We start from the raw sequence: 14993 nt of genomic DNA, 5'->3' as shown, positions 1-14993 counted from the left end.
GGCTGCCAGGGGCTTGTGAGATGCATATCAGGAGGCTCAGCATTCTTGGGGCTCAGCTGGCCTGGGGGCCTGGAATAAATTGGTGCCCAGGGCTTATCAGTCTCTCCTCTCCCTCCCTCCACAACTTGTTGGTGCTGTGCTGACTGCTCAGACTCACTTCTTCTCCAAGGTCAGCCAGAACAACATGCCTGATGCCATCCAGGCCCCAAGTCTGGGGGGAAGAAAGGTCACTGTCACTTCTCTGGCGGGGCAGCAGCCACCAGAGGGGGAGGGTGCATCTCCTGAAGAACAAAGACTTATTCCTCGGACCCCTGGAGCCAAGAAGGGGCCCCCGGTACCAATAGAGAATGAGGACTTCTGCGCTGTGTGCCTCAATGGGGGAGAGTTGCTGTGCTGCGATCGCTGCCCCAAAGTGTTCCACCTTTCCTGCCACTTGCCGGCCCTGCTCAGCTTCCCCGGGTGAGTTGTGCCAATCTAGGGCCATTGGCTGCCTAGCAGGGTGATCTTCCAGGGATGACTATTCCAGGCCAGGCCCACAGAGCTCCTTCAAATGGGCTTCCTCCCCTCTCTGGGCCTGCATGAATTGCAGGTATGTGAGTCAGTGGCCCTACTGCCTTGTGCCTTCTATGCATGGATAGGAAGGTGTTTGAAATTTGAGTGGCTGTTTTTCTTCCTCTGTTCCCAGTTTCTTCCTACACACACAGGTTTGTCCCCATACTCCTCTCTCAGCCCCTTGCTAAATCCAATTTTTTTCTGGATTCACTCCATCCCAAGTTAGTGAATTTCTTTAAAGCTTGTGGTTAGGAAGCCATTCCCTACAGGGCAGGCCTAGGGACTGAGTCTCCCATACCATTCTCTCTCTCTGCCCCCGTCTTGGAGCAGAGGGAGAGGGGAGGTGGCTCTGGGCCACCTGCTGATGCCTAATTTGGCCTCATCTGCCTCTGCAGGGGAGACTGGGTATGTACCTTGTGCCGCAGCCTGACCCAGCCCGAGATGGAGTACGACTGTGAGAATGCCCGCTATAATCAGCCTGGAATGCGGGCCACTCCTGGCCTGAGCATCTATGACCAGAAGGTAGGGAGGGGTTTCTGAAAACAAGGTTCCCTGCCTGGGGCAGCCTCCCTGTGCCAGGGGCTGAGGCGTTTCTGAGGGGGATGGGAAGTCTCTCCAGGTATCTCTCTGTTGGGCTATGCCTGACAGCTTGGCCCATGGGGGTTTTTGCTATGGATTCCCTTCTGCCAGCTGTCTTCCTCTAGTCTAGCAGGCTGTGCTGTGCCTTAACGTGTTGGCCCACACCCTGTGGGACAGAGCTGACCCCGCTGGAGTTATCAGGGTCACTGTCTTCAGTTCTTGAGATGGGGCCAGGCCGAAGTAACGTGCTGCCATTCTGGTTTCTGCAGAAGTGTGAAAAGCTGGTACTGTCCTTGTGCTGCCATAGCCTCAGCCTGCCCTTCCATGAACCTGTCAGCCCGCTGGTAAGGAAGGCTTCCTGTTTCTGCCGGCTCCGAGGGCCCTGGGCCTGGGTGTGAGTCCAAGTGCTACCCTGGGGCGGGCTCAGGTCATGGCCGCTGGAAGTCTGATTAATCCGTGCATGGGCTAGCGGACTCAGTGTGGCCACTGCAGCCCCCCAGCCCAGCTGCTGCTACACCACACCTGACTTGACAGTGAAACATTCCTCCTTCTCTCTTTTTGTCTCCTTTCTTCTCTTTTCTTCTTGCTGCTGTTCTCTTGTGTCCTTTCACATCTGTTTCAACTCATTCTCCATCTCTCTCTCTTTCTTCTCTGTACCTCTACTTCCCTCTTCCTGCTTTGCTTCCCTTTCTTTGCTCCCCCAAGGCTCGGCATTACTACCAGATTATCAAGAGGCCCATGGACCTGTCAATCATTCGGAGGAAGCTGCAAAAGAAGGACCCAGCTCACTACACCACCCCAGAGGAGGTGGTGTCAGACGTCCGCCTCATGTTCTGGAACTGTGCGAAGTTCAATTATGTATGTCTTGCCTGTTTTCCCCCTCCTCTATTTCCCAGTGACCCCAAGACTCATGCCTGGATGGGGGATATCAGGTTTGGTCCTGAGCTGCCATAAGGACATGGGAACCTTTTAGGGTCTCCCGTAGTGAGTGTTTAAAAGCTCTCTCCCACACTTGGGCCTCAGTGTGGACTCAGAAGGAAGAAGGGGGGAATGCTAGTGGTTGGCCCTCTGTGGGTAACTGTCAGAGTCACTTCTGCTTGAAGAGATGGTACTAAACTGGTTATCTTGAGTCTTCAGGAGAAAATGTCACATTCTAGACCTCCAGGAAACCTAGCCAGGCTTTGTGCTCTTTGTATAGCTCTTGAGGGACCTGGAAGAGATGGGGTGGTGGATACGGGCCAGACCATCACTGCTCTCCTTCCCCTTCAGCCCGACTCAGAGGTTGCAGAGGCCGGCCGCTGCCTGGAAGTGTTCTTTGAGGGCTGGTTGAAGGAGATCTACCCGGAGAAACGGTTTGCCCAGCCAAGGCAGGAGGACTCAGACTCCGAGGAGGTGTCAAGCGAGAGTGGGTATTCCACTCCGCAGGGTTTCCCATGGCCCCCCTACGTGCAGGAGGGCATCCAACCCAAGAGGCGGCGGCGACATATGGTAAAGAGTTGCTGCCAGCTGGCAGGCAGGTTGTGGGGCCGGTGGGTGGGCAGTCAGGGGGCACCCAAGCAGCGTGTACAGAGCAGCCTAAAGCAAAGCTGCTGGAGGCATAGAGAGTACTCAGAAGGAACCCTTGCTCCCAAGCCTGTAGTCTAACAGGAAGTCAGGGCAGTGCAGGGCTCATCAAGTCTCATTACCACTGAGGCTTGAAACTCAGAGAGGTGGATGCGTCTGCCCAGGGTCACCCAGCAAATTAACAGCAGAATCAGAGTGGGAAGCCAGGTCTCCCGATTCACAGCTCAATGCTGATTCTTCTCCACTGTGGTCCCCGGAAGAAGAGAAACATCTGGTCTCAGGGCCTGGTCTCAAATTCCATTTGGGAGAAAGGAAGGGATATTTTCAGCCCCTTGGTGTAGAGAAGGAGGGAGAGGTGTTGCTCACAGTAGAGAGAGCGCTTCTGACCTGTGTCTGGTCCCACATATGCAGACATGGGACACAGTTCAGTGCTGTTTCATTCCACTGAAATGTCTTGCCTGCCTGCCTGCCTGCCTGCTGTGTGCAGCCATCCCCAGTTGTTTACATCACTTGGCCCACCATGTTTAGTGGCTGCAGTGAGTTTTGCTGTTGCATTCCTGGGGCAGAGGAAAACACTTTGGCTCTGGGGAGTCCCAGTCTGGACACTTTGCCTTTGCACGTTAATAAGCACTACCTTTGGTTATTTTGATTCCACACACACATATTTTTTTTCTTTCAGGAGAATGAAAGAGCAAAAAGAATGTCGTTCCGCCTGGCCAGCAGCATCTCCCAGGTGTGAGAGCTGGCAGTACAGCAAGCACTCTGGCAGCTGGCGCCCCATCCTGTTGACCACTCCTCCCCACCTTTCAGCTCATTCTCTTCAGATCGTGGATGTGAGACAAGTCTTGTCGAGCTGTGTAGTGCTCTTTGCCGTTTGCATCTTACAACATTCATTTGGGAGCCATAGTGCATCCACTACAGAGAAGATTTCAGTAATAAACAGCAAAGAGGGAGGTGTTCCCTATTACCAGAAAAATCAGATGTGTGGGGTCCACTTGACAAGACCAAGTCTGGTCAGGCTTGGGAGGACTTAACTTCCTTGGTGACTGCTCTCTGCTAAGGAGAGCAGACTTTTCTCAGTGTGCAAGGCTCAGGAGCAATGTATCTATCTGAAGTCCTCCTGGGTCCAGAAGAGGGTAAAAGAAGGGAGAGAGGTTCTGACATATGGCAGGCCTGTGATCCCTGGCCCAGCACAGCCAAAGACTGTCACTGTTTGCCTTTGCTTGGCCTGCCAGGACAGGAAGCTGCCCTGGGCAGGGTGATGGAGGCTTCCAGAGGCCATAGGTCTCAATTGGTGCCTATTCGGGTTCTAACGGTTTTCAGGGTATTTGTTTCTCATGCTCCCTGTCCCGATGTTGACTTAGGTGGCCACTATGAAAGTGCTCTAGGTGGTATGTATGGCATTCTTGACGGGGCCAGGTGGCTGTGCAGAGACCACCGACAGCTTCAGGCTCAGACGTGCAGGCTTAAGGAGATGTCAACTTCAGAGCCTGTCCTCTGTGCCACTTACTTTGGGTTAATAACTCTTCTTTAGTGTCAGAACCTGCCTTCCTAGAAGTGATTGTCAGTGGCCATCCCTTCATTGTCTCCACTCAGAGATCTGGAGCCCGAGTTCGAGTAAACCTGAGAGTTGGATTGGGCAAGGGGAGTGACCCAGAACTGGCTCGCTGTGCTAGGCTTCTCCTCTGTCGTAGAGATCCTAGTTCTCAGCCTTTCCACGTTCACAGAGCCAAAGATCAGAAGTGAGTTCTCGGACTCACTCACCCCCAGGCTGTCTGCAGCCCCAAAAAAAGTCAGGACTCTACTGGCAGCCCTTTTCTGTTGGAGGTTGGAGAAGGCCAAAGGGACCGCCAGGAGCATGGTGTAATCATTCATGGGGGAAGTTCTGTCTAGGGTAGAGAAGAGGAAACTGACAGGTGAGAAGCTAGTGTCCTTCAGTGACTTTGAAGCAACTTCAGGACATCACTTCTCCGAGAATGCAGAAGGAAATGTTCTAGAAGCCACGGGAACAGGAATTCCAGACTCTATCTCGGATGGAGATGGATCTTCATGGTCCGTGTGGGGTGTTTGGGGAAGGCTGCATAGGCAGATGCTGGGGGTCAAGCTACTTCCTCAGCCAGGACTTGGTTGAGAAGGACCCTATTGCTGATGGTGTTGGGGGAGCTGCAGACCTGGCGCTTCAGTGGCCTGGCCCAGAGACATCACTTTGTTGTGGCTTGGCTTTATTTTTGCTAAAAGATGAAATTTAAGGAAGCTGTTGTTTGTAGGGCCTTTGTTAAGGGGAACATTCTGCTCAGAGAAAGCTCTGCTTTCTTTGTCAGTTGGTGGTGCTGCTCATTTCCTTTGCCACCCAGGCTGAGAGGCCATCCTCCACCGGCCATTCTTTCACCAGCACCTGCCAGGCTCTCCTGCACAGACAGGCTTCCATAATCCCGTTTCCCAGTTTGGGGTAACTAAGTCTTTCGTGCTTCACTAGCCAGGCAATCTTTAGACCTAGCCCTCTGTTCTTTGGGGCTCACATGACTCTCTGGCTTGGGCTCTGGCCACTTTCCTTTCAATGTTTGAATCGTTTTCTCTGTTTAGTTGACTTGGCGAGGTTCCCTCTGTAATTACCTCATGAATTCATGCTCTAGGTCATCTTTCCTGTGTTGTGGCCCCCATTTCCACCTTCCCTGAGTGAGAATCATGGTGCTTTGTGTCAGATAGCCAAGTGAGGGCTGTGACAGTCTCAAACCTGACTGAGATCCTTCCACAGGACCAACCGAAGACTACAAATATAAAGCAGAAATGTGGGGCTAAATGCTTAGCTCCCCTTTTATTCGTGAAGCTCCTAGCTGGGTATAGCCTGCTGGGCCAGGGGATCGTAGTAACGTAGTCGAGAGTCACGTATTCCTTTCCCACCGCAGAGACCCTGCATGCTGAGAGGCCCACTTTCGGCACCTGAGCAGATGTAGGGTATCCTCCCTGCAAGGGTGCAAGGCCATGGCCCGCCACACCACCCCTGCACTGCTTACCCCACACCACTGCCCTCCCCCAGGCTTTTCCTGTGTACTTAGCACCAATGTTTTGTGTCATGGTTTTTGTTTTGTTTTGTTTTGCATGCAGAAAACAGAACATGACTTTTTATAAATTAAAAAAAAAAAAAAGCTGCTAGCTGAGTGACTGACTTCAGTGGCTCTTCCTTAACATCTGAGCTGTTCCTGCTTTTGACTCACTCCCACAATGGCCCCTTTTGAAGTCAGGCAAGTCCTTTGGCCCTTGACAAAGTCATGAAATGGAAATACAGCAAGTTCCGGGGCCTCACAGTATAGAATGCAGTCCTAGAGGAGAAGTTGGGCTCCTTGGACGTGGGAGAAACAGGAGAGCCAAGCGGCTTCAGTGGAGGCAAAGGGGGGGTTTCAGTGCAAACACTGCTGCAGGATGAATTGCAGAGTCCTCTTCCAGAACGTGGGCAGGCTGGCCCTACCTGACTCCTAATAATTGCCAACTATACCCTCTGCAGGTCCTCCTCCCACAGTGGCAGCTGCTGGGCCCTCTGTAGGCTCTGCGCCAGGCAGTCCTCACCATCAGACTCGGTGGGTTCTGGCTCCCTGTGCCCTCTTCTGGTGACAGCTCTTTGCCTTGCTCCTAAGACCTAGATCCCTCCTTATTTGTTCCTGGGCTCCGCTCTGCTTCCTCTCTGACTCCAGGATGCCCCTGTAGTTTTCCCTTCTGAACCCCCCAACACCTTCTGGATCACCATGCCCTGTGCTTCCTCTTCTGCTTCTCCCTCCCTCCCTGCTGTTTATTTAAATGCCTGCTCCTTTATCTCAGTTTCCTGACCCTCTCTCTCTCTTTCTTTGTTCTCCCAGTCTTTCAGCCTTCTCTTGGTGGGCTGCTTCCTCTCCCTACCCTGAACCTGTGGCCCATCACACACTGACCTTTTTTATCAGCATCCTGAACTTTCTTATCCTCTCCATCTCAAAACTTCCCCTGAAACTGCCAACCATTCTCCATTTTCTGCATCAGCTTATTTGCTGCTCTGTCTTCCTGGGTTGCTAAACATGACAGATTCAGAGTTGACACCCTCAGATGGGCTGTCAGCATTGAATGGGTATCTTTGATGTGATTGCGTTGCTCTCTGTCCACGCCCCTCATCTTTGCTTTCAGCCAACGACTGACGTCACTGCCTATTCACAGAAAAGTCCCTAAAGCAAGAACCTCCTTGCCCATTGGCTCCTTTCTCCTTCCCATCTGTCTGTGTCTACATCCCTCCTCACATCCTTCCCTTTTGCTCCTGTTGGGTGCTCTGTTTCTTGAATCCTGCTGTATGGCCTCCAAGACTTTGCTCTGCCCCTCATCCACTGCCCCATTTGCTGGGGTCTTAACTTCCCTCTCACTGGTGCTCCACATAGCCTACAAACAAGCAAAGGTCTCCCCAAGACTAAAGCAAAACGCTTAGGGTATGTTGCCCCTTATACATTTTCCTTATTAGCCAAGTTTCTTTTTTTTTTAATTTTTATTAAAAAAATTTTTTTAACATTTATTTATTTTTGACAGAAACAGAGCATGAGTGGGGGAGGGGCAGAGAGAGAGGGAGACACAGAATCCAAAGCCAGCTCCAGGCTCTGAGCTGTCAGCACAGAGCCTGACGTGGGGCTCGAACCCACGAATCACGAGATCATGAGCTGAAGTTGGATGCTCAACTGACTGAGCCACCCAGGAGCCCCCAAGTTTCTTTAAAAAAGGATTTTTTCCATTAGTTCTTCTCAGTCGCTCTTCAACCCTCCACAGTTTTTCATAAAAGTCACCAGTGACCACCCATTGCCAAATAGAAAGAAGACCTTTCAGTCCTCAGCTGTCTGGAACTCTCCACAACATTTCACACCACTTCACAGCATTTCTACCACTTCCTCTTTGAAACAGCCCCTTCACATGGCCTTTATGACACCATACGTCCCTGGATTATTCTCTTACCTATCAGCCACACAGGCTGAGCTTTTCTTAAAATCTTGACAAGGGAACACATCCATAGAGCTTTGTGGTCTCTCCCCTTCAGGAATTGGGCCATCAGGAGGAAGCACAGCCGCTCTGCTCCCCACCCTCTAAGTCTCCCATTTTCCTTGAGTCCGTTTCTTCTCCTGGACTCAGTTCTCCCCATGCCAGTCATGTTTATGAACTCTCTAGGGAGGACAGCATCTGTGAGCCCTTCCCTCTGTTTTTCCCAGTGCATCATGGAGACAGGTTTTAGCTTTAGTCGCCAAGAGGTCCCATCTAAATCAGCCCACGAATGTGGATTGAGCCTTACCAAGAAACAGTTTGATAAATGGGATTCCCAGGCTGATGGGCAGCTCCCAAGTACAAGTTAGAGGCACTTGGGATCATGGTATACCATGTTGCCATGCATGGTTCAGTGAGCTCCTAACCAGGAGGAGGATCCTGGCAGGGGTGAGTGTAATACTCACTGGTAATACTGGTAATACTATGGTAGAGGGAAAACTGAGAAGTGCTGTGATTCATCACTTGCTTGGGGCTCTGCTGAGGTCATCCTGGCCTCTTTTAGCCAGGTCTTTCCCATCTGATTATCACCACCTGCTTGCTCCAGTTGTTCCTAGAGCTGGAGGTAGATGGTGGTTGTTTTCTTGGAGGTGGGGAAATATAGTAGAAACTTACGTGACTTGAGATGCTGAACACCTAAATTTCACCTCTGCCAGTTATGAGCTATGTGACCTTGGGTACAGTTTCCCCTTCTATAGAGTTGGTGGAGGGGGGAGGGTTGAAAACAGTGATCTCTCAGAGGCTTTATAGCTGGAAAGATGGTGATACTGATTCTAACTCTAAAGCTCAGGCCACACAGGGAGCAAGGGAACGTTGGGGAGTCTTGGCCAAGATAGGTCAAAGGGACTCATAGGCCAAACTGAGGTGCTTTGAGGAAAGCAGCTTTGAGCTGCTTCTTGAACTGTATACCCATTCCTCAAGCTGCATCTCTTTCTTGGATATCCAGGGTGAATTCTTCTTAGGCCTTTTTCAGAAGTGGCCATTAGATCCAAAGTGGTTGGGGGCAGGAGGGAGGAATATTGTAAAGGGAAGTGTCACTGATCTTAAAAGGACCTACACATTCAAGAACAAATTAAAAAATAACACTTTTCTTTACCAATAATTGTGTCCCAGAGTGTTTCTTCAGTAGCAATGGTTGAACCTACTTCATGGTCTTTTTGCCTCATCATTAAGAGCCCAAGGTGGGGAATAGACTGGGAAGCCTTCTCTCTAGGGAAGAACTCAGCTCTCTGCTTATTGAATGAACACAGCCCATTCCTCAAAATTAAGGCAATGAGGTTGAGGTGGAGTTAGGGGAAAACCACCTGAGTGCCCACCACTTCTAGGCAATGAACACCTCAAGAATGTTCCTTTATCTAGTGCCATTCCCCAGTTGCCTAGACTTAGCTGTCTTCTCTGCCCACTCTATGCCAGTGGTGTCTAGCCATTTAGGGTGCAAGGACATTGTTCTGAATATTCATCATTCATTTTAACTGCATAGAATCTGAACCCCTTTCCTATTTGGATGAATTCCCCACTTCAGGAGTCTTGGGAGGAAGAGCTAACTCCTCACTACAGTAGCTAAATGTACTAAAATCTTGATTTACCATGTCCCTGGTAGCCAGGATACAGTTCTAATGGTAGTCATTAAAAAAAGCATGGGGGGGGTGGTGGCTCAGGGACCACAGAGACTTCTTGGTGGTGGTATTGGTTGCAGGTAGGTGAGGTTTCCATGGCAGCAAGAGCAGCAGAACAAGTTGAAGCCCCTGGTGCCTGATGGCAGGGATGGTTCCTACAGCAGACCAGTTAGCTCCTAGTTCTCTCGCCTTTCCAATGGCTCTATGAACTCTCTAAACAAATATTTTAAGAAACTGACTTTCTGCTTAAATTAACCAGAATTGGGTTCTTTTACTTGGAACTAAGCACCCTAACTGATGCAGAAATCTCAGAGAATCTAGTGAAGTCAGGGACCCACTCTCCAAGCTCCAGACCCACATGTCCTATGGTCTATTGGACACCTCCACTTGGGTGTCTCAATGTCACCTGACATACCAGCCAGTCCCTGGCACCCTTAACATATTCTTCTTCAATATTCCCTATCTTGGAAGCCAGGGATGCGGGAAGAAAACCAGGAGGATGTGGTGTCAGAGAAGTTTGTTTTTCAAGGAAGGATGATCATCACTTTTAATATTTAAAATGATACCTGAAAGTCTTCTCTAACCTTATCCCTTTCCAGACTGGCCCAAGTACCTGAAACCTTATCCACACCTCCTCTGAGTTTTCTTCTGTGTTTGTCCTTACTAATTTTCTAAGTACTATCTTTCTCTGGGTCCCAGGGACATCAGCCTGTCCACTCTGAACTCCTCAGTTTCCATGGCAAGCAACTACATCAAGCCTACTCCCCAGAGCAAGCCCTGTCCTGACAGGCAGGCCTATAGCAGACCTGTTCCTCTTGCACATGTGGCCAATCTACTATTTTATCCACTAGGCAGTAAAGGAAGAGCCTAGTCCAGGGCCTAATATAAAAATAAGTACCAAAAAATTAAAAATAGCAAAGTCTAAATAAATACCCAGTGTCTAAGTTTTAACCCCATTAATTATTCATTTTATAACAATTCCACAATATTTCTCCATGAATGCTGAACCTACAGAGCAGGAGACCCAGCGTACAGCAAGCCCAGGAAGCTTAGGAACATCCTTTTGGTCCAGTGGGCAAATAATGCTCTGTTTTTGATATAAGAGTGCAGGCTCAACTGCTGCAACAACAAAAGAGACCCCAAAATAAAGGGGCTTAAAAAATAGCAATGTATTTCTTTTTCAGGTGACAGTCTGAGAGGTAAGCAAGAAGTCTTTTTCAGGTGACAGTCTGAGAGGTAAACAAGCAGTTTAAGGTGGGTAGATGGCTCTTCTCTTCGAGGCTGTCAAAGAACCCAGGTTCTTTATAAGTTCTGGTGTCACCATTCTCTAGGATTCAACCAGGGATTGAAGTGGTTAACCATCTTATCTGTGTGCCTGCCTTGAGGAAGGGTAAAGAGAGAGGAAGTGGAGGGCAAGCAGTTTCATTTAAAACCCGTGTCTTGGGAGTTGTATACATTGCTGCTTCTGAAATGCAAATTAGTGAAGCATTCCATATTTTTAAGTATGAGCTTTGAATCAAAGTCATTGTTAGATTTCTTCCATGCATGTATGTGTTCCAGTAACGCCAATGGGATGGTGTTAGAATAGAGTTGCATGGATAAAATCTGGTTCAGAAAAGAAAAAACACAAACAAAAGCCCTGTGTCTTGGAAGTTGTGCACATCACTGCTTCTCAAAATCAGTGGGCCAGATCTTATTCCTGAGACAACATCCAGCCTCAGAGGAGGCTTGGAAACATGAACACCATAGCCTCAGCCAAAGGACTGAGACCTGGTGCTGGTGGAAGCAGTTGCTCTTCTCTAGGGTTATACTATCCATTTGTTCCAGTGAGTCCCAGGCGTGGCCCACTGACAGGGTCACTTCATGGCAAAGGCTGTGCCAGGGCCATGTCTCTGTGCCTTCTTAAGTTTATTAATTAGCTGAGTGGAGCATTCATCCTCTCTGTCCTGGATAAAATGTATCTCTGGGTAGCCAAGTATTTGATGAGAGGAAGTGTCTCTTTCAAAAGTATTCCAGCTAATAATTGAAGGGTTGGTAGTTTGGAATATCACCATTTTTCAACCCCTAATGAATTCATGAATCTGGGTGATGACCACGCATAGCTACCCGTATCACAAAAAGAGAGACATCTAGACATTACATGCCTCCTGATTGAAGAACACAATATCACCTATGAAATGCTTCCAGAGGATCTGAAACTAATCAGGCCTCTAGATCTACCTACCAATTAACAGATGTAGCTCCCACATGACAGAAAATGCAAAGAATAGAGGAACACCTTGAATGACATCACAAGGATACAGTCAGCAAAATTCAGTCTGTGGAACCCATAGGACAAGTGATTTGGTTTCTTCAACAAACATATTGCAAGGGGGATAACGTGGGATGGACAGGAAACATATGGATTAAAGAGACTTAAAAAGCATATAAATCAATTGTGAAGTGTGGAACTTACTTACATCCTGATTTAAACTAAAAATATCATGAGGCAATTGGGAAAAGCTGAACACTAACAGGACATTTGATGATACCAAAAACTTACTATTTTTCATGTTATTTTTATTTTGTTATTTTACATTTTTATTGTTTTAGAGGGTAAGGGTTTGTTTTAGTACAATATTAGAAACAATAAAAAGCCTATAGAAGATGGTTAAATAATTACTAGAACATAATTTTAAATGATATTTAAGGAATTTATAGGACATACTTTAAATGAGACAAAAATTCTCAAAATCTTTGTTTGGACTAAGAATCTTCCCAGAGTAATGGATGCAGAAAGGGAGAAGAAAATTCCAAAGTTCTTCTGACTTGAGAAACCTCTCGAGTATTTCTGGAAGCAGAGACATCAGTTTAAACAATTATCAAAAGAGGAATAAATTATTAATGCAAACAAACAGATTTGCAGATTAGATTACCTTTTATAGAACATCATAACGCTCTCTGAAGCACAGGATGCTTTTGTATGAATAACATTTCCAAGGCTCACTGAACAACCCTGCTCTGTTTTCTGTTACTATAAATTTTCACGCAGTCTCCACAGTGGATAGGGATGTCTAGAAGATTGTCTAGTCTTTACTGTTAGTTGGACTAGGTTGATTCTCACTAGCAGCTAGAATGGCCTAAATTTTCAAGTCTGAACACTAAAATGCTATCATTTTACTTTAAGACAAAATTTCCTGCCTAAGAAGCTTTAAGTGTATAATAGAAAAGAGAATAACAACTACATAAAGTGCCTGGTCCTTAGATCAAATACTAGATACCAGATCCAAAAATAAACCAACCAACCCAGTTGTAAAGGACATTATTTGGGCAAGTGGGAAAATGTTAATATGGGTTGGTAGCTTGTGTTGATATGAAATTTCCTGAGCATGATAATTTGAACTGTGGTTGTAGGGGAGAATGCTAAAGTATTTAGGGATGAAGTGTCACGTTGCATGCAACTCTTAAAGGTTCATAAAAATGATGTGTTATATTACTAAAGTAAATGTGGCAAAAACTTAACAATTGGTAATTGTAGATGAAGGGTGTTTGGGTGTTCATTACACTGTTCTTGGGAGGAGAAGGGCAAATTTAACAAATAGAATATGAGGCATGCATCTAGAATGGCAACAGGGAAAATACTTAAGAGATGATGCCCATCAAAAAAAAAAGCAGAACACAGAATTATATGTAAAATCAAAGGAAAAAAGATATAAATAGATTAAAATGTTGCCAGTGGTTATATATTAGGGTGGTAGCATTATGGTGTATATTAGGGTGGTAGCGTTATGCTTTTCCCGCTTTTTCTCCAAACTTTGCACTAAAAGGTTATACTACTTTTACACTTATGCAAATATATAAACTTTTATCATGGTGTGTTTCAAGTATCATCCTGTGTGTCTTAGCTCATTCCCCCCTTCTCAGAGAGCATGTCCTAACCACCCAATCTGAAGTGGACCTCAGGCACTTTCTCTCACAACCTTGTTTTATTGTCATCGTAGCACTTACTACTATATCGTTTATCTTTTACTTGCTTTCTTGCTTATTGTCTGAGTCACCCCTCATACGATGTAAGCTTCCTGAGAGCGGAAATCTTGCCCAGACCCTAGAACAGTGCCTGTAGCTGCTCAATGGGTATATGTTGAATGAATAACTCAGGTCTTTGTCATCCAGACTCCCACTTTACTGGGGACTCTCAAGTCTTGAGAAGGGGAAGAACTTGTCCAACGTTCCTCACAAGTTAGTGGCGATGTCGAACTAGAACTCAAGCTTTGTGACTCAGGTCTCTATAGTGTCTTCTTTCAAAATTTCTCAGGCTGAAATAGCTCCTGAGCACCAGACAAGTGGCAGAAGTAAAAGAGCATTCCCCTTGTTGCAGTGTGCCAGAAGCCCCATAGGTGGCGCCAGCAGCACTTATGTAGCTCTAGGGAAACTGGAAAAAGTGGTAAAGGCAAACTCCAGAGAGACATTTTGATGAGAAGCAGGATATCTGACAGTCTTAAATTGTCTCTCTACCTATTGCTCATTAGTTGTGAGGGAGAAAAAATATACAGTAATTATACAGAGGAGAAATCCACACCTTGACTGTGTGATCAAAATAACATCACGGATGAGGGACAGATGGACGTATTGTGAGTCCAGAAGTGATACACTGATGAGGGCACATCACTTATATAGTAACGAAGCCCGGAATGCACAACCTGAATCTAATGGGAAAGACATCAGACAAGCTAAAAATGAGAAATGTTATGTTAGGGTCAGGGGATAGGGGACAAGATTTTTAAAAATTGTCCTTGTCACTAATGACAAAGAAAAATTGTAAAAATGTTCTAGATTAAAAGAGGCTAAAGAGACATGACAGCTAAATGCAATACCTGAGACTAGACTCAGCTATTGAGTCCTGGGTCCTGTACTGGAGGGCAGGAAATGCTATCAAGGGCATTATTGGGTCAATTGACAAAATTGGAATGTGGACAGTAGACTGCGTTATTGTATCAATTTAAATATACTACAGCTGATAACTGTACTGGGTTATAATAGAATATCCTTATTTTTAGGGAGTGTGCACTGGAGTGTTTAGGAGCAAAAGGCCAGAGTGTATGACACTTAATTTTAAAGGGTGCAGGAAAAAAACTGTGTGTGTGTATAAATATATAAATATATATTTATTTATAATTCAAAGATATAAAGTATATTATATATTTATATATATATTTATTTATATCTTTGAATTATAAAGTATATATAAATACATAAATATAAATATAAATAAATATAAATATAAATATATAATATATATTTATAAATATATCAATATAAAAATAAATATAAATATAAATATATATAAATATATAATATACTTTATATCTTTGAATTATAAAAATATGTATACATGTATATGTATATGTAGATATAAACAAAGCAAATGGGGTAAAATATTAAGAGGTGAATCTGGGTAAAGTTTCCTTTTACTATTTTTTCTTTTTACTATTGGATTTTCTTTTTATTATTTTTATTTTTGCCATTTTTCTGTAAGTTTGAAATTATTTCCAAATATAAATTTACAAAGCAAAACCACATTGAAGGATGGTGGTTCCAGGTGCCTCCCCTGCCCACCCTTCTTTCTGTGGCACAATTCAGAGCTGGTGTCCTGCCTCACTTGTGAGT

The 14993-nt window shown here is 46.1% G+C and overlaps 1 protein-coding gene across 1 annotated transcript in view; it reads left to right on the top strand.

Annotated features, from left to right (window-relative positions):
* TRIM66 (tripartite motif containing 66) overlaps positions 1-5928 on the top strand; it is a 31839-nt gene extending 25911 nt beyond the window's left edge. Inside the window, exons 15-20 of the mRNA XM_047072015.1 lie at positions 170-459; positions 948-1074; positions 1401-1475; positions 1837-1989; positions 2401-2619; positions 3374-5928. Coding sequence (XP_046927971.1) covers positions 170-459; positions 948-1074; positions 1401-1475; positions 1837-1989; positions 2401-2619; positions 3374-3433 — 924 coding nt within the window. The 3' untranslated portion in view covers positions 3434-5928. The remainder of the gene's footprint in view (positions 1-169; positions 460-947; positions 1075-1400; positions 1476-1836; positions 1990-2400; positions 2620-3373) is intronic.
* The last annotated feature ends 9065 nt before the right edge of the window (positions 5929-14993 follow it).

This window comes from Lynx rufus, unplaced genomic scaffold (assembly GCF_022079265.1).
Source record: "Lynx rufus isolate CCGP_SWC_20201006 ecotype Redwood Valley unplaced genomic scaffold, mLynRuf1.p SCAF_9, whole genome shotgun sequence".
Classification (NCBI taxonomy): Eukaryota; Metazoa; Chordata; class Mammalia; order Carnivora; family Felidae; genus Lynx; species Lynx rufus.
This window is presented reverse-complemented; position numbering and strand designations above follow the sequence as displayed.